This window comes from Harmonia axyridis, chromosome 1 (assembly GCF_914767665.1).
Source record: "Harmonia axyridis chromosome 1, icHarAxyr1.1, whole genome shotgun sequence".
Classification (NCBI taxonomy): Eukaryota; Metazoa; Arthropoda; class Insecta; order Coleoptera; family Coccinellidae; genus Harmonia; species Harmonia axyridis.
This window is the reverse complement of record NC_059501.1, coordinates 51,058,509-51,085,012: the sequence shown is the minus strand read 5'-3', so window position 1 is coordinate 51,085,012 and position 26,504 is coordinate 51,058,509. Positions and strand designations below refer to the sequence as shown.

General features: G+C 33.5%; 1 protein-coding gene across 2 annotated transcripts; it reads left to right on the top strand.

Moving 5' to 3' along the window:
• The first annotated feature begins 797 nt into the window (after positions 1-797).
• LOC123682711 (peptidyl-alpha-hydroxyglycine alpha-amidating lyase 2-like) lies at positions 798-26,504 on the top strand. Of its 2 annotated transcripts, none has more exons than XM_045621473.1 (7): positions 798-1,022; positions 12,849-13,000; positions 13,928-14,126; positions 18,551-18,752; positions 23,902-24,093; positions 25,403-25,512; positions 26,124-26,504. In XM_045621473.1, exons 1-7 carry the CDS (start codon positions 885-887, stop codon positions 26,232-26,234), a joined length of 1,104 nt encoding a protein of 367 aa, XP_045477429.1. In that variant the 5' UTR covers positions 798-884; the 3' UTR covers positions 26,235-26,504. The 2 variants fall into 2 exon arrangements, with proteins under 2 accessions (XP_045477429.1, XP_045477435.1); XM_045621479.1 differs by lacking the exon at positions 798-1,022 and adding an exon at positions 5,078-5,524.

Here is a 26,504-nt window from a genome sequence, read left to right as displayed (position 1 = left end):
ATCACTCTGTACCTTAAGATCTTCATAAGTGAATCTTTCTCCATTTATAAACAGTAATTGGTTTTTTATGTAAGCATTGAAGTTCTTTCTTTTAGCTTCTCGCAAATGCTCTCTCAAGACTTTCTGTTTAGCTCTGTCCTCAGGACATAGATCGTCGTTTATGAATATTTCTTTTCCCCTCAACTTACTCCTATTTTCTATAACCTTTTTTTTGATAATATATGATACGAACTCGCAATGAATTATTGTATTATTATGTGAAAAATAAATTTCCAGCTCCATGCAAAATTTCATTTCAATCGCGTTATCAGAACGAGGAATATTCAAGAAAGACATTTAAAAAAATGTCTCACTCATTCCGTTACTTAATACACAACCAACGGAGTTCATATTCAAGCTGATATCAGGCATATCGCAGAACCATAAATATTCAAGGAGAATATTGCAAAAAAAAACATATTCAGATTCTGCGTATTTGAAAAAACAATTTCAAACTTCTTGCAAAATTTTTTTGTTAGCGTTTTCAGAACCATCGAAAATTCAAGCCAAATATCGTGGAAAACACTCTACCCTTGGATATACCTATATACAGATCTGTGGTCTCCAAAGGTTTTATTTCATTAAAATTCAAATCAAGAGTGCACCATAAAATAGGTAAGAACCTATATAACTACAAACATTAATTCGATTTGTGTGGTATAAACCTGGCTTTGATTACGAATTCCATTAGTGGAAATTCGTATACGGAAAACCCAACGACTGAGGAGGGGACCAACATGCCATCTAACTGCGATTCATGTAAGAACTGTATTGATCGTCCACAGAATGGGAGGAACTGAATGGATTTTCCATGCCGATAACAGAATCGCAGTTTTGAAGTTTGGATGGGAATCATGTCCAGTTTCTTCCATTTTCTAGTCTTTTTAGTGAGTTATGGGTTTTTCTCTGGAGCATGGTCGTCCAGACTCAATGTGGGAGAGCAGGAGCTTTACGATGAAGTGAAACAACTCTTGGCTTTGACAGTAAGTAACCACTGATTACTCATAAATGACGGCTTGATAGCATAAGTCAATTCAGTTGTAGTGTTGAATAAATATTAGTTTTCCTATCAATCTGGGATCTATACGGACAGGATTATACATTTGCTATGCACGCAACCAATGATACTTCCTCTCGTTTAGATGTTCAAGATTTCAAAATAAGCATAGCATTTGAGCTAAGATGAAAAGATTAGGTACTATTTACTGAAGATGTGTTATTTCAACATCAATTGAACTGAACGAATTTTCGTAGAATAATTATCTATTCAATACCATAATTGGCTTCTGTATGAGTTAATTCAACTCAAGAAAAAAGATTGAGTAATTCAAAATAAATCTTGTGATATGTAGTCCATCAAATAAATGAAATTTTTTGTCATGATGAAAAATAGTCATGAATTTGTTGATTTTCGTACCAAGCTTTAGATAATTCGGTAATCCTTTTGTGTATTCTGAGCTAGAACAAAAATAATAGTAATCATTAGTTATATTATCATATACTGTGCAGCAACAATAGCTGAAACAGTTTTGTGGGAAACTAAAAACTAGACGTCAGAAACCAACTCCGAAACAACAAAAAGGCTAGAAGACAAAAAGACAACAGAGCTTTAGTGAAAAAAGAGGTCTTTTACATTTTTACATAAAATGTACCATTTTGGAGATAATCGAGTACAAAGCAAAGACTATCCCTGAAATTCTACAAAATTAATTTTTTGAATTTTTCCATTATAATGATCAATGAGAGTACCAAAACTGCCGTTGTGTAAAATCACGCTTTCAAAAATCAGATGGCATTCAATTGAATTCAAAAAGAACATTTGTTGAACGCTCAAACAATAAAAAATATTCACAAAAATTTCTTATTGTCTGAGTGTCTGACAAATATCCGATTTTTAATTTTTTTTCCCAAACTTTAACACCCTGCCACCGCTGTCCCCCCCCAGAGGAGTCGTAGCTGACGTTCACGAGGCTATTACTATTATCTGATGCATTCTACTTATTACCGTTGGAAAGGAACTTGGTCGTGTAAATCTGTTACTGGCTCCCGGACTACGAGGATTATCCTTAATTATTATTTATACAAGAATTATGAACTTGTTGCGTTACTTGTTTGGCACGCTGTAGATACAAGACATACTTATATTTCAGTGACATAATACATCTTGTAATACCCACAATAGTTTTGAAATTCTCAGGGACTAAGTATTGCAAATTAAAAATGATAATGAACCAAAAAATAAAAAGAGAAAGTAAAACACAGATGCGATATATAAAAAAGTTTTAAGAGTTACTTGAACAACGGTTCGACAACAAAAAAAAATATTTTTTTTTCCAATCCACTGTTAAGTAGTTTATTAGTTGAAAAACTTAAAAGGGATTATCATCACGTGACTTTTCGCGTATCAGTCAAACATTAGGTACCCATTCTTTCGATTCTTTCGTCCTCTAGGGTTCCTGCGATGAGCAAACTTTGTACGGTGCAAGAAGTTGTACATCCACTTTATCTTCTTTCTCTTTACGAAGCAAACCTATGAGTAGAATGCAGCACTGTACGACGGTCGATTATTTCTTCACGAAATAGTAGTTTTACATCTTTTGTAATGCTTTTTGTAGGTTTTTTCTCACTTTTATATCAAAAATATAAGTGCTTTGTACATAGAGCATATAATCAATTCTTTTGCGGAAAACGATAAGTCACCAAATTTTTTTTTATTCGCTATTTAAAATTATTGTCATTCTACAATTTAGATTATTGCCTGAAGGAATTATGTGAAACCCCATTAAAATCTATAATTTCGTTTAGAAGTCACGTGGTGATATTCCCTTTCAAGTGTTTTTCGTCTAGAACAAGACATTTCTTGTTATTGTGAAAAATTAATACCTTAGCCCTCTTCATATAGGAGCTTCCCGTGCCTTTTGGAATAGTTGTATTTCATCTTTTCGCAGCACATCAGAAATAAAAAATTTAGATAGTTCAGTCGACTTTAATTGAAGAAGATTTCATCACTCCGCCACTGAGGAACAAATTTCCAAATAATGGCTTCTATTTGTTATCGTTTTTTCCCAAACGATAACGAGTGAATATTTCGGTTCGTTAGATATTTCAATTCATATTGTTGAAATTTTTCAACTCCTTTGTCACATCTACAGAATTATTATTCCCTAACATTCCTAACCAAAAGCTTTTAACTGTTATTGTTAGTGTATGGAAAGTTATTAAAGTTCTGTTCACTTTTCTGCAAATCGTAATCCATCATCTCATGTTGAAGTTACAATAAGTAAAAAATAGGTTTAATTAAAATGACTACATGTTTCGATCTCCTACAGATCATCTTCAGGCTCTACTAATTGAAAAGAACAATTTATTTGAGATTTTAAATCACTTTTGAATATTTCGTATTTCTTATAAGTAGGTATGTTGGTATGTATTTTAAAAGTAAGCGGAGCAGCGTTTCTACTACGAACGAAATATACCTACAATATGGCGAACCAAAAAATATATTCATATTAAATATACTTCCAAAATAAATTGCGACATTCACAAAAAAGTTTATAAGTACCACATGCGGTAGGCACATCTAAGAGAAAATCAGCTTATAGTAGAGAATTCATGAGAATTTTGATGATACTTCATAGATAATGATAAGTTTTTTGTATGACGGTTGACAGATGAATACAATAGTATTCCAACAGATGGTTTAATGAAGCGTTGCTTGAAATTTATCTGACGTAGTTACATTTTCTCAGTGGTCCCTGCCATACACACCTCAACAGCGATTCGTAGTGACTTGGTCGAAGGCCGGTTGGATTTAAGTCCCAAGCAACGATGTTTTGCCGATACTTTCGTAACGTAGGAGCCATTTTTCGAGTTAGCAAAGAGTCGCCACAGAAACAACGAATTGTTGCAGAATGAATTTCCTTACACTTTTTACCGAGAATTACAGTTCAGCAATATGATGCAACACTATCAAGAAATACATGGAGTACAGTCTAATAGAAGCTCTAGACAGTCTAGACTGATTTAGTTTCAATGTTTAACCTTGAAATCTTTCTAGGTGATATGTTTCTGCCAATCTTCCTCTACTGAAAATTTCATACGGTTTATAACTAGCGGAATCCAACATTTGAAAAAGAAAAATGCATTTGTCCGTCGACCGTCATACACTTTGAAAAAATTTGGATAAACATGTAGAATAGGTATTGACCTTGAGACCCTCGAATCAGCTACGCCAAAATGGCAGCTACGTTGCCAGATCGAAAAATTAATCACGTTATTGAAGTAGAGTAAAAATATTTCACTAATTCTCAGTTATAATAATATCTTTATGTCCAAATATTTATTCTGAGTCTGAATACGACTGTTAATGCTTCAAAAAATTCATCCTGCAGTCAAGATGTTCATGGAAATGCATTGGCCACGGACAGAATTCCAAATGGAGTGGTTAAAAACATATATCAACATGATTTTTGATTCACGTATATAATTTTCTAAGTCAAATGTAATTATGGATCTTTTTTTGTGAATTAGACGGATCACTTGTTGGCAGAGGTAAAGGTTTTCTTTGCTCAGTTCTTTTCTTCGTAAGCTCTACAAACAAAGTGATTGGTAGTACTTTATCATCATTACACAAGTCCTCTGCTGAGCTTACCCTAATAATAACGAATAAATAAATGCTTTTTTCAATCTGGCAACGTAGCTACCAATTTGATGTAGAAAATTGGACGTCTTTCGAGGGTCTCAAGGTCATATACGTATTCTACATGTTCACCAAAATTTGGGAAAATTGAAATAGGTTTATTATAATGGAAATTACAAAGTAAGGGGAAAACCAACATCGCAGTTAGATCACGGAAATGGATCATCTGTTGGAATCATATTATGTAACGAGATAGTAGTTATTGAATTTGGTCACCTCAAGATGAAAACAATTAATACCTATCTGTTATCATAAATCTTATTGATATTAGTTCCAAGGATGTAGGTACGAGAGTGTGTCTACGCCGCTGGTGTAGGTACTCATCAAAAACCGGACTGACGATTTCTAGTGTGGTCGTTAACCTCACCTGAAATTTGGCTTTTATAGTCCCTTTGTCTAATAATACAGAAGGAAATAGATCCACATAAAACACTGAGCTTTTCAAATATCTATTTATTCTGATTTTAAATCTATCAAAGCCACATTGAGCAAAAACACATTGCATTCGACGTTCATCCAATTTTTCAACCTGACAGCCTACGTTTATCCGACTATTGTTTGTCTCGTGTTTACCGGTATTTTCTCATCCGGTTACCAGTTCATTGGAAAGTGTTTTGAGCAACTCTCGGTTGATGCAGGCAGTGTAGTTTTGTTTAGGTTTTCTCGGTAACAACAAAATTGGTGAAATGTGCTATGGAAATGAAACATCCATTCGTGTTAGCGGCTATAGTCATATCGTTCGTAGTTATTGTTATCATTTTTTTGACCAGTTCCAACAATGAAAAGGTGAGTTTTCATTTTTTGGATTCTTGACATCAGCAATAGTAAATGTTGAATAGCATTCGCTGAATTTGAAAATTATTCATTAATTTATATAGTTTTCATTCCTGGATTAGTGTTTTAATTGTTTTCATATGTACGCTGAAATCAAGTTGTCAAGATGAGAAATTTGTCAAATGGATGAAGGAAAAATTGCACTCAATGATAAAATTGAATATGTATTTGAGTAGGATTTTTTCGTGTACTTGAAAGGTATTAAAATTTGCGTTCAATTATATTACACAATTCGAGGGAGGTTTATTGACTTGATGAACTACAAAAAGTAGAGAATTCCACAGAACGGCTTGTTCGATCAAAAGGTTGATTTTTTGTTTTTTTTCTGAAAAATGGTTTGAAAAATAATAATTATCCTTCTGTATAGGGTCTTCCTGTTCGATCTATGTATAGGGTGAAAAGTGACTTAAAATCCAAAAGTTTGTTCTAGTAGAATATCGCTATACTGATTCAAAGCAGAAAAATGTTTTTTCGACCTTTCGTTTTAGAGATATAATGTACCTATATTTGTTGAAATCGTAAAATTGCTACAACTTTCGCTGGGGCTCATGTGTTGGTTTTTGAGTAATAATAAAAAAAAAAGTAAAAACGCCAATTTCTATCAGTTTAATATTCCAGACATAAGCCTTTGGGGAAAAAAAAAATTGATTATTCGTTTTCAATATATTTTGAATTTACAGACACTTTTTGAGATTTATATTCACCTGTCGAAGTGCCAGCTGTTGTATTCAAACACGAATAATTCGAAGATTCGCCTGAATCAATTTTCTTTCGTTAGAAGTTTTCCAAAGAGGTTTGCTTACTCCTGAAAATTTTTGATTAGTTTTGAGATTATGCAATACACATCAAGAGTTAAAAACGAACTTTAATAGAGAATATAATAGAAAAATTTTATGTCTTCAAACTAATCAACGAATATACTAAACCTACTGACCTATCATTGTGAGTGAAAATGTTAAGGCAGTAACTAAACTTCAGTACTCCCGGTTTAATCAAAGGTTTTCGATTAAGCACTCAGGGAACGTCTTGTGAAATTTTTGGAGAGAAAATCACTACTGCATACAGACCAATACGGCTTCAGGCAGCATAAATCAACAATTACTGCAATGATAGACGTTCTCGAAACTGAGGAGGTAGAAATAGTGTCTGTGGCCTTAAGCAGGGCTTTTGATAATGTCTGTCTTGGAAAAACTTGACTTTTATTGAGGAATGACAAATCGGCTGTTTCACTCTTATCTAATGGAAATATATCAATCAGTAAACTGGAATAACTCTAGATCTGATCTAAAAAAAAAGAATGTAGGGTTCCTCAAGGATATATACTGGGCCCAATCCTCTACTCATTATATACTAATGACCTTTTCTATAATATAATATCTAGGAAGAATTGCAGCTATGCCGATGATACGATTATTCTCAATAAATCATAATCAAGAAGCAAACTCCATGAATTCATATATATATATATATATATATATATATATATATATATATATATATATATATATATATATATATATATATATCGTGAATCTATTAAGGGAAATTCGAAGGATTTCGGTTTTACTCTTTATTCATAAAGAGTAAAACCGAAATCCTTCTTATCAGTCGAATTCCCTTAATAGATTCACGATATTTATAGTACGACTGTTATCTGGAGACAATATATATAACGAAGCTGTAGTCGTTTCCCCAATGGTAGATGTGAAGAAGAAATCTGAATCTGAGTGGAATGTTGTCACCCGAAGGAAGATGAATAAAAAACCTAATAAAATACAGATCATTGGATGTAGTTCAATGGATTCTCTCGTTGAAGGAATTGAAAAATTCAGGCCATTCCATGTTTCTAATCTTAAACCCGAAATTACGGCCGATGATCTCCAAAGTTTTCTAAGTAAAAATTTCTCTAATGTCAAATGTGAGAAACTTGTTTCAAGATATCCTGAGAGTTACTCGTCGTTTAAAGTTCTTTTGCCTAGCTCAGATTATGAAAAAGCTATGAACGCATCCAATTGGCTAAAAAGGGCTAGTGTCCACCGTTTTTTTTCAGCCGAAACCTATGAAGAACCCTGTTTCATAAATAACACAACATCTGGTCTGCCTGCTGTTACTAAGGAAAAATTGAAAATCACACAACTGAATGTACAGTGCGTCTCAAATAAATTGGATGCACTTGAATTATTTTTAACTGATGAAAAACCTGATGTCTTAAGTCTTGCTGAGCACTGGTGTAATCCCTATAGTGTAAAAACTATGACTCTTCCTGGTTACATCCTAGCAGATTACTACTGCCGCCCCTCGAGAGCTCACGGAGGATCCATGGTCTACATTAGAGCTGGTTTATCTGTGAGGAATCTAAGTGTATCGCGTTTTTCCGAAGAAATGGAGTGTGAAATTAGTGGAATTCTAGTGGTTGCATGTGATGTTAAAATAGCCATCATAAGTGTTTATCGTCCTGGTTCTGGAGATTTCGAGATTTTTCTGGACAGGATTTCGGTTGCTCTCAATTATTGCATCACTTCAGCTGATGTAATTTTTGTGTGTGGAGATTTGAATGTCGATTTTTTGAAAATTGATTCCGCAAATCGTAAGTTGTTCGTTGATTTAATGAATTGTTTCAATATGAATGTTTCCTCAAATGATCCAACCAGGGTCTTTACGGATGTCACTGGCCACACATCAATCTCCAAAGTTGACTATGTTTTAACAAATGCAAATTTAGTTGATTGTAATGTTAAAGTTTACGAACCTCATATTAGTGATCATCGGGCTATTACACTCGAGTTTCAAATAAATTTGCCCCTAAAAAATCATGATGTATCGAAGTTAGTTAGAGACCTTTGTCCCCAAAATCTGAAGGATTTTGAATATTGTATTTCAAATTGTGATTTCCAGGAAATGTATAAATATCCACATGTTGATGAATGCTTTGAAGTGTTTGTTAATTTGATTCAAAGTTCTTTTGAAACTTGTTGTCCTATCAAAAGATATGTCAACAATGCCAATGTTCTCAAAAAATTCACTTCTCCAGAAATTATCTCGGCGAAACGAGACCTGAAAAATCTTCACTGGTTACATATCAATATCAGGAGTGAATCTACCTATTATTTGTATAAAACAGCCAAACATTCTTATAATAATCTGTTAAGAAATGCTAAATTAGATTTCCACCGTAATCTTATTGATAAATCTACTAATAAAAATAGAACAGTGTGGAATCTGGTCAATACTGTGACCGGACGAAAAAGCAATGATCAAAGAACCATAGAGCTTGTTGTTGAAGGTGTCTTGTTCGATGAGGCCAAAACTGTAGCTGAGATGTTTGCCAACCATTTTACAACGGTTGCGGAGATAAGCCTCAACCGTTACTATAATAATTCATTGTCCACTTCATGTACTACTTCATGTATGCTGAATAATAACTTTTTCTTTCATCCAGTTATGGATCATGAGGTAGCTGACGTATTGAAATCTCTTAAGAATGACTCAGGTGTTGATTTTGTTTCTGCGCGAATCTTGAAGTTGATAGGTCTTGATATCAGTCGACATTTTGCCTATTTGGTTAACATGTCGGTTACCACAGGAGTTTTTCCTGATCTCCTCAAAAAGGCCACTATTATTCCAGTTCATAAAAAAGGTGATGTATATGATATTAGTAATTATAGACCTATTTCTGTTCTCAGTTGTCTTTCCAAACTATTTGAACGATTAGTGTTCAATAGAATGATGAAATTCCTTGATAAGTTTCAACTTCTTACCTCTGCGCAGCACGGTTTCAGATCAGGTCGCTCAACTCAAACTGGAGTTTTGGAATTTGTTGAATTTGTATACGACTGCCTCGATAATGGCTCATATGTTGCCGGATTATTTTTTGATCTTTCTAAAGCATTTGATAGTATCTCCTTTCAATTCATATTAGACAAATGTTACAATCTTGGATTTAGGGGAGTATTTCATGACTGGATTCGAAGTTATCTTGAGGGCAGAGTTGCATCCGTCAGAGTTCAAGATTCTTCATCCAGTAAACATAATTTGAAGTTAGGTGTGCCTCAGGGCTCTGTCTTGGGACCGCTCTTGTTTTTGATATTTATCAACGATCTGCCTGAGAATTTGTTGAGATTGTTTATTAATAAGTCTAAAACTTGTCCAGATCTGATTAAGATACTAAGAGCAATCTTGTTTGCTGATGATTTTTCATTAGCCGTTACTGCGGATACTTTGGAGGAGCTACAGGGGTTGTGCGATTTATTGGTTCATTGCTTCGTTGAATGGTGCTATGTTAATGCTATCATGATAAATGTGAACAAGACTGAATGCGTTTACTTCTCGATTTCGAATAATGATAGTACCCTTGTAATTCTACATTCAGATTCTATTATTGCATCAAAGAACTGCACGAAGTTCCTAGGTATCTACATCGATAGGCACTTAAAGTGGAATTCACACGTTGATGAAGTATGTAAAAAGCTGTACAGTTCTTATTATGCTTTAAGTCGAGTCAGGTATCTACTTCCCTTGTGCTCACTTATGAATGTATATTATAGTTTAGTATTTAGTCACCTATCGTATAATATCATGGTATGGGGTAATTCAACAGAAACTGATAGAGTATTTATTATACAAAAAAGAATTTTACGTATGATATTCAACGTATCTCCACGATCCTCTTGTAGACCAGTTTTCTTAGAAAATAGGATATTGACACTGGCTTCCATTTTCATATTGAGATGTTTGGTTTTTGCGAAGGAAAATGAGGAAAGTTTTGTAAAATTGTCAAGCTTTCATTCCCATAACACTAGGAATAAGAAAATATTGTCAATTCCCAAACATAAGACATCAAAATTTGAAATGTCACCTAAGTACCAGTGTATTAAGTTATTTAACCATCTACCTAGTAACATTAAGTCGCTCAATTTGTTTAAATTTAAGAAAGTTGTTAAGTCTTTACTTCTCAAGAAGTGTTTTCATAGTGTTAATGAGTACTATAATGATAGCTTAGAAAATGTCTGAATTGTTATTATTTTTGCATTTGTGACTTGTCCTATACATACCTTGTTTGTCTAAAAGGATCAATAAACTATTATTATTATTATATATATATATATATATATATATATATATATATATATATATATATATGATTATTATTATCGGATGTATACAACCTATCCATATGTACAAAATGTCTTGGAACTCAACGTTAGTCATATATATATATATATATATATATATATATATATATATATATATATATATATATATATATATATATATATATATATATATATATATCATTTTGAAGGGAAAAGATAACAAATTCAACGAAGTAATGATATATAGGGTGTTCCATTGAAAAAAATATAGGTTTGTGTTGAATCTTCAAAACCATACCCCGAAAAAAAAAATTGAGTTCGCCACTGGATTCTATGCAGAATTCTGATTCAGACGCAGTTTTTACCTCAGCATCATTTCTAATAACTTCGGAGATAAAGGAGGGGTCCGAAAAGTATCAATTTCCAAAATCGCCCTGTATCTCTTGAACGGAAACAGTTATGCAAAATCTGATTAGACCAACTTGAGTTTCACGAAAAAGTAGGACAGGAACGTGAAAACCGCAAGGCTCTATCTTAAATAACAAGCGAGAAACCTGGCAGTCTCACCCAAAATGGGATGCACTGTACTTTTTGAGCGCTCGTTTCCTGAACAGATCGTAGCATCGTAGTTCGATTCATTGGTGACGAATTCGTGGTCAAATTCAATTTGAAAGTCTTCCTCCGACTCCCGAACGAAATGAATAAGAAACTTGAAATTTGCAGGGTTGTTTGGTTCTCAAATGCTGTTGTTAATTCATTACTGGGCATATGTCGACAAGGGAGATGAACATTTGGTTGTGAAATGTAAATGGACTGTTCAAAACCTTGGAAAATTCAAAAATAGTATAGAAAAATATCGATAATGTGGTGACTATAGAACCGATGTAGTTGAGCTTTTGGTTGTCGATATGAAATATTAGTTTTAATGACTGTAGAATTTCGAGCCGATCTTATAATCTGAAGCAATGAAAATTCAAGATGTATATTGAAAAATTAATAAATAATATTTCCGTCCAAAAATATCTGATCTGGGTGCAAAATTTTGTGTTGATAGGCTGATAGCCTGTTCAGAACTTTTGAATTCTCAAGCAGAATATCAAAAAAACCTCATATTTCTGTTACAGCAGATTCCACTGACTTGAAAATATGCAAGTAAATATAAAATAAGAATAACTAGTTTTATTGAAATTTCGTGTTGATAGGGTCAACAGAAAATTTAAGCAAAATATCAACAAAAAATGCAGAAAGCAAAAGAATTCTGCAGCTTTTGAGCGTTTGTCATTCAAGTGCTAATTTTGCCCTTAGAAACCATATACCTACCTATATACAGTTCTATGGTCTCCAAGAGTGCAATTGACGCATGAACCAACAAACGTTTAAAATCTCCTCGCTTCAACTCATTCCAAATGCTTTTTGTGATATGGATTCTAAGATAATTGTTTTTCATGAATAAGTCTTCAGAATCTTCATAAATCTCCATACAAAAATATAAGTCTCTTTTCCTACTGCTTGAACAACAATTTTTTCTGTAGATTTTGTGTTATTATGTAAGTAGGAGGCTATGATACATTGCTGCTAAAATTAAATATTGTTCGATATTCGTTTAGGAGTGTAAGACACTACCTTTTTCACCGGGTTCTTCAGGGCAGATTCATTTTGATTCTGTGCGAAAATGGCTCGATCGATTATTCCAATTTTTGGAAGAAACCTTGATATTGCACTTTAGAATAAACTCACTGTTTTATATCACTTTGAAATTTGAAAGGTTTAACAATCGTATCTCAATTATTCCAATGAAGAATTAAAAAATTCTTGAAATTCTTACATTCTGATGATGAAATAAAAAACAAGTCATTTAGAGTTCTTTAAAAGAAATATACATACTCGTGTTTTTCTATTTGAAAATTCAAAATATCAATGAACGGGAATATTATCACATAAGAAAGCGATAATTGACAATTAGATCAAAGGAGTGTTTCACAAAATTGATAATTCCATGATAGTGATAAAACGTTGAAATTCGTCGGTGAAATAAGTAATTGAGATACGATTGAAAAATTTCTCAATTTTCGAAATGATATAAAACAAATTCTATGAATTTTTTGAGAAAAAAACAGTGAGTCAACTATTTTACTGGTAACTGGTACCTACATGATAAGTATATTTTATGTTTTTCATTTCAGACTAGAGTTATAGATAATCGTCCAGATGTCCCGAGAGCAGTTAAAGGATGGCCACAAGAAGATTTGAAATTGGGTCAAGTGTCAGGAGTATCAGTTAATTCAGCGAATCAACCAGTTATTTTTCATAGGGTCGATAGGGTATTCGATCAATAGTGAGTAAAAGAGTTGAAATTATTTCCTAAATATATAGTATATAAACCATGGTTTTCAAACGACTTTTCGCACACAAGTTACATAATAAATAATAATATATCAATGAGCAAAATTGCTGTGAAAGTCATTCAACTTTGCAAACTTTTGACTTTCTTAGAAGAGAATGAAAAAAATCGCAGTGAATTACGAATCCAGCGTTCGTTCTCCAGGATGGCCTCTATTTGGTACTAGTAGTATGACACTTTTTCAAAATATAGATATTAGTTCTAATAGGACTGCCAATTCCTAATGAAGTACAAAGCCTATTACATCGTATCCCAAATTGATAGCTCGTTGAAAGCATCTAATATCTTTTTATATCGAAAAAATCGATATAATAAGATATCAGGTTGATCAAGTTGATCGTGAATATCTTGCTTCATTCTAGAGTTACGGAGCATTTCTGAAAAATGTTTCGAATATTTCGCTATAGGTACCTATATGTTCAAAATTTTCGGTTTCTATTGAAAATATTTGTTTTTTATGGCTCGATTTCATATCTGCTGTGTGCTAAATTCTATGATCTCAAATGTCAGCGCCTAACTGCTATATTATATGAATAAGTAGCTACTTATTGTATAACTTCAAAAAGATTGAATACAGTGAAAGAATGTAAAATGACTATTTTTCAGAAAATAATAATATTAGAAATAGAACTATGCAACGGAAAGCTCTCTCAGAAATTCATTGAAGTACCTAGTAGGAACCTGCTGTGAAATTCGGGATTAGAGGTAAAAGGTGGTAGCCAAAATGGCAACTTTGTTCGATCCAATTTGAAATTTCATTGGTGCATTCTGATTCTAATCCGTTAAATTTTTTAAGAAATAAAATGATTTTTCACGAATATTAATTTTCGAGTTTTTTTAATATACCTATATATTCTTCAGCACATTCAACTCCACATCTCATTTCCAACATATAAATGAAGGACCCATTCGAGAAGCCACAGTTCTTACACTGGACCCAAAATCTGGAAAAGTATTAGGACGATGGGGAGATAATCTGTTTTACATGCCACATGGTATAACTATAGATAAATATGATAATCTGTGGATCACTGATGTTGCCATGCATCAGGGATTTAAGGTTAGTTCAAAGCTAAACTAACGAAAAAGAAAGGTAGTTGAGGTCCAGTCAGATATCACAGTGTTCAGAATAAGTTAAATTGAAAAAATCTATCGATTGTGTAATACCCTTTCAAAAATAATGAAAAAGATAATTGATAAACTGGTAGAACTGACATGAGATATCCAACTGCAGGATAGACCAATTCAGCATTTTTAAAGAAATAAAAGTGTATATTAGAAGTGAATATTTCCCTCCTGTCGAAAATTCTATGCAAATGTAATGCAATTATCGAAAATTACAGCGAATATTTCCCTCCTGTCGAAAATTCTATGTAAATGGAATGCAATTATCGAAAATTACAGCGATAATTGCATTGTAGGAAGCGAAATAGCACTGCGATAATTGTTCTGTTCATAGATGCATAGTTTCTATGCATCTTACACAGTTCGAATCTATGGAATCTATGTCACTTTGACAAGTTAACAGTTTATTCGGGAAATATTCCCCCGATTTACACTCGTGCATCAAAATGACCGGATAATTTCGCATTTCAGCTTGTTTTCTTTGAAAAACTGCATTCGGTCATTTTCATTTTTGGAGAAAGAGCTTTCTCTAAAAATGAAAATGAACTCATGCAGTTTTCATGAAAACACGCTATCATGCAAATTATCGGTAATTTTGATGCACTTGGGCAATTACTTACGAAAATAGTCTAAGATGCAAAATTCATTCGAACTTGAGCACAGTTGGCACTATGGCCTCAGTATTGGATACTGGAGCTCTACAGAAATTAGAATATTATGGATTTCTAACATGGCCATACTGGTTATGGTACAACCTCGTTCAATTTGTCAAGTGGATAATAGCATTTTTTTGAATAACGTTATTACAATCGAATAAAGATAATGTAAGCATTCGATTTTCTGTGAAGCATGGCTATGTTTGAAGCGCCAGCTCATTCCTGCGGTGTATAGTCGATACTCGATGAAAAAAAGGGCAATACAAAAAAAAACCATCACCTCTTCATGCTTGCAGATTACTAAAACAAGGCACTTAAAATTTTCCACAATTGAATATCATTGTGGCAACAACTAAAACCTAAGCTAAACTGAACTAAAACTGAGATTTTGCTCATAGATAAGCCACACTATGGATTACCGTCTCGGTTTTACATGTCAATCTCTCATCGATAACTGACAAATTCATAATTCGTAACAATGCTCAGAGGTAAGCCTCACTATAGGGCTCCCGTCCGAGTCTTACGTGTCATTGTTAAGTTATCAATAAGTTATCATAAAATTGCTCAGAGGTATAGTATATCCAAAGTCACTTGGAGGAAGCTGAATATTTCGATTACACAAGGGTTGTCCAAGTTTCCAGAAATTCCTTTGGGGCCAGTGAATTTATTGCCTAACAATACTTTCAAATAAACCCCGGTATTTAGCGGATCGCGGTTTCCACATCAAAGGCACATCTAAGGCCAAGCGTTGTTATGGACAAGTTCAAGTGACTTTGGATATATTATACCTAAGCCTAACTATATTTCTAGTAATTTCTAGTAAAACTGATTATAGACTTTTAAGTGCCTTGGCAACATATCGATTGGAATGAACATAACATTACAATTATAACATAAAAAATAACAACCTCAATGAAACAAGGATAGAACGTAAAATCCAATAAACATGGGAAGCTTATTGTGGTACAATTTCATCATTTTCAATTGCTATTGATAAACAATACAATAGTAACTTGCTGGTTCAGTTCTTCTAGCCTGCCAGTGAACCATATCATCTTGAACTGAGAGCCGTTCCTCCTGAAGTTGTATATTCAATATCTCCCCACAGAACAGATCGCTCTTCTGTCAATCTTTTATTGACTGTAAGATACCTGGAAAATTACACAGAAACAGTATTTTGGTCTACTCAGATAATAAACAGCTCGTCAAATCCTGATCATATTATTTCTGGATCGGTGTTGATTGAGAAATTTTTCTGAAGGATTTCTCAGTGACGATTCGAAATCAAGGCAAAAGAACTGAATTTTGAACTATTAATGGCCATATGAGCTTTGAATCTAGTCGCTGCTTTTCCTTTTCAGAAAATTCAATCTCTAAATCTTCAGAAAATCCTGACCAAATTTTTGCTAAAGGTAAAATTTTATTGTACACCCTTTCAATGCATGACCGGCTTTTAAAACAACTACTTTTTCGGACATACCTGTTTCGATTATATTCGAATTATTTCGTCGTTCGTCTTGTTGCCAAGATTGGTCAAACTTCCATCATTTTGAGTTGTAATTAGTTGAGCCTGATTCTCCATCATCTGCAACATGGTGTATTATGTTGTTTGGACGGCGTCGCCTTCATCATTCTCCATTTTTTATCACTACAATTCACAATTTCGAAAAACAATTTCAAAGTTTATAACGTTATTGATAGAAAAATCTCGTTCCAAGTAATAATTAAAGTTGTGAAATATCGGTCTCAAGAACACAAAAAATGAACAAGTTTCACCCCATTCTTTCACAACGTTTCGGCCTTTAGTTGGCCTTCTTTATGTTTTAGAATAATTAAAATCTTGAATATTTTCATCTACAGAAAATAGACATTCAAAAATCAAAGAAAACGAGTTCCACTAAACCTAAGCATTGATGTTTGATTTTTCCGGGGCCACGACACATCGCACATAAAATAAGAAATATTCTTGTTTTATGTGCGATGTGTCATGATCCCGACAAAACCAACAAACATCAATGCTTATGTTCAGTGGGACTCGTTTTCTTTGATTTTTGAATGACTGTTTTCTGTAGATGAAAATATTCAAGTTTTTATTACTTATTTTATGTGCGATGTGTCATGACCCCGGAAAAAACAAAAATCAATGCTTAGGTTCAGTGGAACTCGTTTTCTTCGATGTTTGAATGAATATTTTCTGTAGATGAAAATATTCAAGTTTTTATTATTCTGACACCTGAAGAAGGCATACTAAAGGCCGAAACATTGTGAAAGAATGGAGTGAAACTTGTTCATTTTTTGTGTTCCTGAGACCGATATTTGAACTTTAATTCATAACGTTAGTTATCGGCTTCTTTAGTAATTGAAACGAAAAAATTCTCTTCTGAAGTAAGAATTAAAAATCGTTTAGGATGCGAGATTTATTTCAACTTGAACACATTTGAACTAATTTTTATTGCCATACAGTACCTACGCTGGTTATTACCGAATAGTAGTGAGAGAGGAGAAGAGAGCCCTCGTGCTCTAGTTCGAGCACAGATTCTTATGCGTATAGAATGTACTGCGCCTGGTTGATTCAGACAGCTCAAAATTGAAAAGAGAGGAAGAATATCAGCAGATATATAAAATCACTTTGAAATATATTTCTATTTCGAAGATTCAAACAAGAAAAGAATTATCTCCACCGAACCAGCAGCTCGCAAAGAAGATTGTATTTCGTGATAATATAATAAATTAGCCTTAGTATATTATAGAATTACTATGAAAATGAATTTATTCTGAGGAGTTTCTCAATGGTTGGGCTCTACTATCTCAACGGTAAAGCTAACTTCTGTTAGCTAGGATTTTTTTTAAAACGTAAATCAAGAAAGTTGGCAGTGTTTTCAAAAGTGTGCCTAAAATGTTATGGTGCAATCAGATTTTACATGTAAATTAGATCTGCATTAAGTACTGCTAGTTCGTGAAAAATCTAGTAGAAATCATGATATCTCGTTAAATTGAAGAGCAAACTATTTCGTAATAGAGTAATGAATTAGCCTGAATAGAGCCTAAAATTACTATGTACGTGAATTTATTGAGAGGAGTTTCTTTAGGGTTGAGTCGAGGGCATATATCTTTTTTTTTCTTGGAGGGGGGGTTAGGTTAGGTTAGGCTCCTGGGGAAAGTGGAGTGATTGAAAAACTTTTTATTTAAGACAACGTTTACAATTTTTTTTTGCAATATGAGAAAGGTTTTGATAACGAAGTTTAAACCAGAAATTACTCGAAATGATGGCATTTTTTGATTCGATTGTTCCGAAAATTCGGTTGTTTCTAAATTGGAGGTACGAAGAAAAATGAAAAATTCCTTGAATAATTTTAAGAATAAAATGTCCTATACTCCTATTCATGACATCAAACAAAAACACGAAGAAAATCTGAAAATTGATGAAGATAGATAGACCATAAACTTTAAATAAATCATATCCTAAATTTCATCATGCATTGTCTAAATGAAAAATATTGAAACACTTTTTTGTCCAATCAGTGAGTGGACCATATCCAATAATTGAAAAAAATATCTAAAAACAAATTTTTTCGTTCGTAACTTTAAATACGATTATATGTGAGAAACTATTGGAATTTTAATTACATAACTCAGGTTTCTATTGTAATAATCAGGCATAAATAAATAATTACAAAACATTTTTATACTTAATTTTTTTCAGTTTAAACCAGGAGAACTTCAACCTACGCTAGTATTTGGAGAAAAATTCACACCAGGTTCCGACGAAAATCACTTATGCATGCCAACATCATTTGCTATAGCCACCACAGGGGAAATTTTTTTGGCAGATGGATACTGCAATAGTAGAGTACTGAAATATAATGCTCTTGGAAAGTTATTGAAGATAATACCTAGTAGAGATGGTAAGATATATTTTATAATTTGGTAGTGTGAACTAATTATCAATTTTGAGTAAATTAGGAAAACGCTGTTGAATGAACGAGCTGTAGTAAAAGCTTCTTCGTGCTCTATATTCCACTGAAAATTGAAAATGTATGTTGCATAAATTCTATAATGGGGTCAAATTCATCGAATTGATAAAAGATTAATCGAGAGATTTTCTTTTCATATACTTAAGTAAACGAAGTAAAAAATTCAAAGCTACGGAACGTTGGAATTGTTCTACTAGCTTGAAAACATCACATACCTAGTTTGAATGATGATTATACATCCAGATGGTGAAAGCATTAGACAATATATATCAGAGAGACAGAGCATCTGATGGTACAGGCCTTCGAATTCTTCATCTTACAATGGTTGGGATCCAGTATCACTACGATCAATTTTGGCGCTTAAAGCTAACTTCACACCTAACTTCATTACAAATTTTTAATTGAAAAAAACATGACCAAGAAATTTACAAATCTCACAAAATTTTCCCAACTCCAACGCAAATCCTCAAAGTCTGCCAAAATTAAAACTTACAATTCAAAACTGAATTTCATCGGGCACCTACTATTGTTTGGCCAAAAAGTAAAGTCTCAACGTTCTCTTAAATACTCATATGCTATCCGTGTCCAAACTATTATAAAGAACAACCGCGTTTTATGAAGAACCCCGATTGAACAAGAAACTTTTTTCTCTTTACGAAACATATAAGTAGAGGGCAACACACTGTACGACGGTCTATTAGTTTTTTCACAATATTATAATTTTAGTAATGATTTTTGGTGGGTTTTTTTGACGAATATTTTGAAAACGTGTCAGAGCTTTGTAAATCGAACATCACTTATTTTGTATCAATTCTGCAATGTTAGATTCTAGTTTGAAGAAATTATGAAAACATCATAAAAGCAAGAGCTGTAAGAGGAAAAATCTATAACTTCGTTTTGAACTGAGCAGTCACGTGGTGGTAGGTATTCCCTCTTAAGTTAATGATTCAATTCTTCATTTGCGTTAGGCTGCCAAAGGATCTTTATCTTTTGTAGATCGCATTGATAGCTTATCTCACATTCATCTAGATAATTGTTCTCTTGATATCGATGATGGATTGTATGTTAGATAGTTTATTGGGCTGTTTCCATCATCTGTGCGGTTGGTTGTTTCCGACGTTTCGGCAAGCATTCGTCTGCGGTCTTCAGGGTGTTGGTCCTGAGAAGGACTGATTGTTTAGTTCTGAAAAGAACCTTTTGCCAAACTTGGTCTGTCTGGACTTGTAAGCACCATACTTTTTCAGAGTTTGTATGAATGTATCAGAGTTTGAACTTTAATCGTCTCGGTTGCAATCCCTTCACTCTCACCACTAGTCTACAGAAGTAGGTAGTAATACTTACGCATTAAGCTCAATATAAGTTACACCTTACTTCCGGAAACGCTTATATTGATTATGACCAGAAGTGAATTATTCTTCTTCGTGTGCTTTCTTCGTTTCGGAGGTTAGAAATCATCATGGTTATTGTGATGCTCCAAAGAATGAACATGGTTGTTCAGCTAGTGGGTCCAAAGATTAATCTTTCCAAAACAAAGATAAAAGCTTTAAAATTTTTAAACCTTGTAATCAGTCGTGGTGTATTTCTGGATGATACAGAAATTGAAGAGACGATGTGTGCAAATACCTAGGACATAAAGTACCGGGTTTTTCGCCATAATTTGACCTCCCCTTTAACTTTGTTACAAAACGAGATACAAAAAAATGTTTTCATCAAAAGTTTCACGAAATCGACTAGTGTTTTCTAAAACGATTTCAAAAAATGAAATATATATAGAGTGGGCAACATACTGATTGCAACTTCATTTTTTCAAATGGAATACTTTGTATATTTTTCTCAATTTGACTAGCTCTTGTTCCTCTGACTTCCAATATACATATAACATATGTTTGGTCTATCTTTCTTATTCTGAGTACCACAGAGTTTCAAATTTTAAGAACTACCTAGCATTCTTAGTAATAAGTTTTCAAGTGGTAGGCTGCGATAACACGAAATGGCCTTTTTGGAGTTCCAATTTATAGTGAAAAACTTATGTCATATATCGTTAAGAACGAGATAACTCAAAAAGGGGCATTTTGAATTATCGCAGCTTTCCACTTGAAAACTGATTGCTTGTCAGCTTGCCAGGTGGTTCTTAAAATTTGAAACTCTGTGGTACTCAGAATAAGAGAGATAGGCCAAACATATTTATATATTCGAAATCAGGGGGAAAAGAGCTAGTCAAATATAGAAAAATATACAGGGTGTTTCATTTGAAAAAATGAAGTTGCAATCAATATGTTGCTCACTCTGTATATATTTCATTTTTTGAAATCATTTTGAAAAATACTAGTCGATTTCGTGCAACTTTTGTAGGAAACATTTTTTTGTACCTCTTTCAGTAACAAAGTTAAAAGGGGGGTCAAATTATGGTGAAAAACCCGGTACATATTTCTCGAGATAAGATTTGGGAAAGTGAATTATATCTTCGAGTCAATACTATCAATATGTTTTGAAGGCTCCTCACCAGTTTAAACCTATGACACAGAAACTTCAACTCTAAAAAAGGCAAGCAAAAGAGGAATAACACATTAGGCCATGGAGAGATCGATGTTGAGACTATCATTGGAAAACAAGATACCGAACAAGGACATACGCAGCAGAACAAAGCTAGCAAACGCAGGCGATATATAACAGCTACACTCCAGTAAAACTGGTCAGGCCAAGTTGTCAGAATAACAAATGGACAAGCAAAATTCTCGAATGGAGACCACAACAGGATGCAAGATGAAATAGAGGCTGCTCTCTAACTACATCTTTTTCGATTGAAGTTCCGAAAATCAATGTTCAATTTCAGAAAGGGGAACGTGTATTACAGAATTGGAAAGTATAATTCAGAAAAGAAAAATTGGATTTGAGGATAGGTGATATAATTTAAGAAAAACGAAATTGAAATTCAGATTAGGAAGTAGGAATTCAGAAACATAAAGTTGTTATTCAGAAACAGCCTTATATTACAGAAAAGGAAAATTGTATTTCAGAAGTTATCAATTCAATTTCCAGTACCAGTACAATATACAACATTGGTATAACATAGATAAGGCTATTCTGAAGTATATGTAACCAATTCTGAATTACAATTTCGTATTCCAGAATACCTAATTAGCAAATCCGAATTCCAATGTAATTTTTCTTTCTGAATATAAAGTTTTTTTTTCCGAATTTCAAATTCACTATTCTGAATAATAACTTCCAATTCTGAATAACAATTTCTACCTTCTGAAATTCAATTCGGGTCTCTCAATCACACTTTACGCTTTCTGAAGTTGAATTGGAAAAGATGTAGATGACATGATGATGCACAAGGCAGCAAGGGCGGATCCAGGCGATGTTTGGGGGGGGGATAGCTGCATAGAAAGTCACGGCTCATATAGATTAGCAAAATAGCGGAATAATTTTGTTGATACCTACTGAGTCAAGTTTTTTTTCTTATAGAAAGATGGATTTTAGTGAATTATATCAAATTCAGTTTCCAAAATGTTTGTAGGACAAAAACAAGTTCACAAAATTTCACCTATTTCATAAATATATGTAGATTTACATAGTTAGAATGATTCAGTTTAGTTCAAATATGCGCTGTTTTGTGCGATAACTACAGTCCCGAGTTAACAGGGGTGCCTTAGGGAAGCAGCTCTTTCGTAGATAATTGCCTGCCAATACCACTAAACACACAGCAAAATTTTCCTGGCCGTTTCCGACGGCCCTCCGCGTTTCGACCACGACCGTTTTTACTTGACGTTGTCGTAAATGATTCTCATCAGTCACCAAGCGTTTCGAAAATGAGGCAATTTTGTTGCGATTCAGCAGTGATTCGCAGTGAAAATTTGGTGCATGTGGTTGTTCGCGTTAACTCGTGTGGTGCCCATACATCTAGCATATTCTTAAGATCAGCCTCATTCCAATAGTGTTCCCAACGATTTATTATGCACTCTTAAGCTCTTGAGCAATCGAAACAGAACTCGAAAATGTTCATGATTTTATCGATATTTTCGACAATTGGTCTGCCAGTGCGTGGTGCATCTTTGATATCGAAATTACCGGAACGGAATCGACGAAACCACAATTATGTGAGATTGGATATATTATAGTATCAAAACCATAAACACTATTTACATTTTCAGTCGCCTGGCTTGTATTTTTGCCTTTATTGAAAAAAGAACTGTGAATGATATTTCGTATTTTCTTTTTGCTAGTGTCCATATTTGAGTCAACTTATCACGAAACGGTCAGAGAGTTTTTGTAGTACCAAATCTCATCTTTCTAACGCTTTCTTTTGGTATTAGAGGTATTTTCCAGTGCAGACAAGATTAATGGAAAATAAAACATTATAAAGCTTATCTTCTTTAACCTAATTTGAAGTTCTTAGATCAAAAGGCAAATCAAAAAATTCACTTCGCACATTGAAAAATATTATTATTTAATGCAATGAGGTATGAACTAAAAAGCTTCTTATATTTCTTAAGAAGGATAAGTTGGAAATGGTGAAATAGAATCGTTTCTCGTATATTTTGCATTCTATTCTGAGGAATCATCATTCCTATCAGAAAATTAAAAAATAGTCCATAAGCCGTCCATAAGGCAATAAAATTCGGCAATGTTTAGCAAACCGAAAACCAAAATTGTAAACAGCACTATGAGGGGATTACGCGACATCTGGATATTTATGAGTAAATTGCATAATGCGATAGCTTTGTTGGTTTTTTATGTTAATCAAAATAGTTGGTATTCTTTCCTGTTGTAGCTGACCGAATTGAACTTCATTCGGTACTTTGAATTTCTGCACATGTGATTTTTGTTGTTCAAGCTTGAAATGACGCCATAGACTTTTGGCGCCCTAGGCGATCGCCTACCCTGCCTACCCCCTAGCGACGGCCCTGAGACACAGTACTATTAATGGAATATACTCGACAACAGCCTAGTTGCATATGGATATATTATCAACTTATTAGTCGTATCAAATAGGATGTCTCATTTTATTTTCCTGTTATTCGAACATTCATGAATTATGAAGGAACTGCTTGAATCGAAATTTGTGTTGTTCCAGAATTCTTACCCCTCCAAATTCCTCATGGGATAACACTCATAGAATCCCTTGATAGGATATGTATTGCTGACCGAGAGAATATGAGAGTTGTATGTCCTAGAGCAGGCCTGTATAACTTACAAGGAAAAAAATATCCTCCCCTTATAATACAAAAACCAGACATGGGAAAGGTCTATGATGTGTCAGCAAAAGGTGAGTTAATTTCGTGTATAATTCCTAGTGTTCCTATATAAATTGAAAAGGAATACCCAATATTTCAAATTCATCTTCAGATGAATAGTTCTGCGCAAATAATACTACATTTTTATGTATTTAAAAATAAGCGAACAGCTGTTTATTGTATTTTTATTCATTTATACCTATTCAGTACTCGGGCATGAACAAATTTCAGATTAATGCTTTTACAGATTACATAAATAGGGAAACAAGGTTTAAAAAACAGTAATCATATTGTAGAATTCTGTTGTGACAATTTTTTTTTCCTACAACTGCTATGGATAGTACCGTATTCTTCATAGCTTATTCAATTGCAAAATTATGTATTGCTCACTTTGCCCACACCTCGCTTGGTGGACCAATGAAATTGGGATTTTGAGTCGTTTCTATCGAAACGCAAGAAAGGAACAGATACTATCAACGAAGGCAATTTCGAATTGAATTAGGTACATTACTTGAAATATTTAAATTTGTGTAGTTGTATTGTGCAACAAGTAGGGAAAGTACAACTTTTCTCACGAGTGTGGAAGCACGCAAACGTACGAGTGAGAAAAGGACTTTCTCCGCATGCTGCACACTATACATTTTTACAACTGCACAAATTTAAATAATTCAAGTAATGTATCTGATTCAATTCAGAATGACCTTCGTTGACAGAATCTATGCGTTTCCATAGAAACGACATATCGAAAGCCATACATTGGTCTACCAAGTGAGGTGTGGGCAAAGTGCCGAGGGGAATAATATTTCTCACAATATGAACAATACATAGTTTTAAAATTGTGTAAGCTATGAAAAATAAGCTACTTTCCATAGCAGTTGCAGGAAAAGTCTTTCTCACTCGTGTATTTGCGGCTCGTATTTGCCACTCGAGCTGCGCTCTCGTGATGTTTCGCGAACTACGACTCGTGAATCGGTGTATAATCGCATATTGTCTATGCTCTTGTGATATTATAACTGATTATTCGAATGTATTCTTTCTGAATTGATGATACTTTTAAGGGATTCATTCTAGGTTATATTCATTTTCATTACGGCAAACCGAACAAACTAATAGATATAGGAATATTTTTTGTTCCGGTAGTGAATTAAATTCGTTCAGTCTAATTTTAAAGATCATATAATATGTCGAATAATAATTGTAGTAAGTTGTTGCTTGATATTATCGACCTCTGTTATTTCCACAATTGCATTCTAAAATAATAAAATAGGTACAGCATTATCTCAATTGCAACATCTTGAGAAGATCGTATATAATAAAAATTAATTTTATTTTGAAATTAAGGTAATTGGATATATGCTATCAATGGACCGACTTCATCATTGATAAATATTGAGGGACTCACAATTGATCCAGAAACTGAGGAAATTATTGACAGATGGTCTCCACCAGAGGTGAGTTATAAGATATGAAGGCAATACAAATGAAAACTCCATACCGCTTCACAAGTTTTGTTTGTAGAACATTTAATTTGGTAAAATTTGTCAGATGGAAAAAATTTTTGACTTAATACTTATGGAGATATAGACAATCAAAGTTAGACAAGTTCTTTAGAAAAAGTAAGAAAAATTGCCGGAACATGAAGATCTTGTACCATCATCTATGCATTACCATTATTTGCAATATTCGAATGCTGATAATGTTGACCACTCATCGATCTGAAAACCTTGGAATACATAGTGACCCTTTCACTTCCTCGTTTCCTTTCAGATGTGAAGATGTTTAATGTAAGAAATGCATTTGGAGAATCCCTTTTCAGCTTCCATCAAGTTAGGACCGAATACATTAAATGTTTTTAAATGAGGTTTAATTCGATATTTTATGACCTTCTATCGATACAAACAACATTCAAGAAATTATGTGACTTAATCATTCGTTCACGGTAACTTCCTCCATTTCATCCAGACTTGTAGCTTGTAGGTATTTAATTTCTTACCAGAAAAAATGTTGCCTTCACATTCATAACTTTATTCCATTCTGTTGAAAAAAATCCGTATTATTTCAGGGTTTTGGACTACCTCATGCTATAGCAGTTTGCCCTAATGGTTCGAGCTTGTATGTTGCTGAAATACATCCGAATAAGATTTGGAAATTTGAATTGGTTGCACCAAATTAGGAACGAGTAGAGAACTTAGATTAGGTCAGATCATATGTGTATTGCAATATCGATAATGATTTTGTATGAAATGTGATATGTTATTGTTGATTATCATTCTGTTGGAACTTCTGATATATTAGCTTTATGTTTCAATAAGTTATTTTCATACAACATATTGTAATCACAACATCTGCGATACAAAAGATTTTTCGACTGGCAATGTGATGCTGGTCAGAGAGCCATACATGCGATGGTCGATCAACACAATATAAATTTGATTGAAGGAAA

Coding starts and splice junctions, on each gene's coding strand:
- LOC123682711 (XM_045621473.1), top strand. CDS start 885: ATGGGAATCATGTCCAGTTTCTTCCATTTTCTAGTCTTTTTAGTGAGT. Junction 18,753..23,901: donor GATAATACCTAGTAGAGATG/GTAAGATATATT, acceptor GTGTTGTTCCAG/AATTCTTACCCCTCCAAATT. Junction 24,094..25,402: donor CTATGATGTGTCAGCAAAAG/GTGAGTTAATTT, acceptor TTTGAAATTAAG/GTAATTGGATATATGCTATC.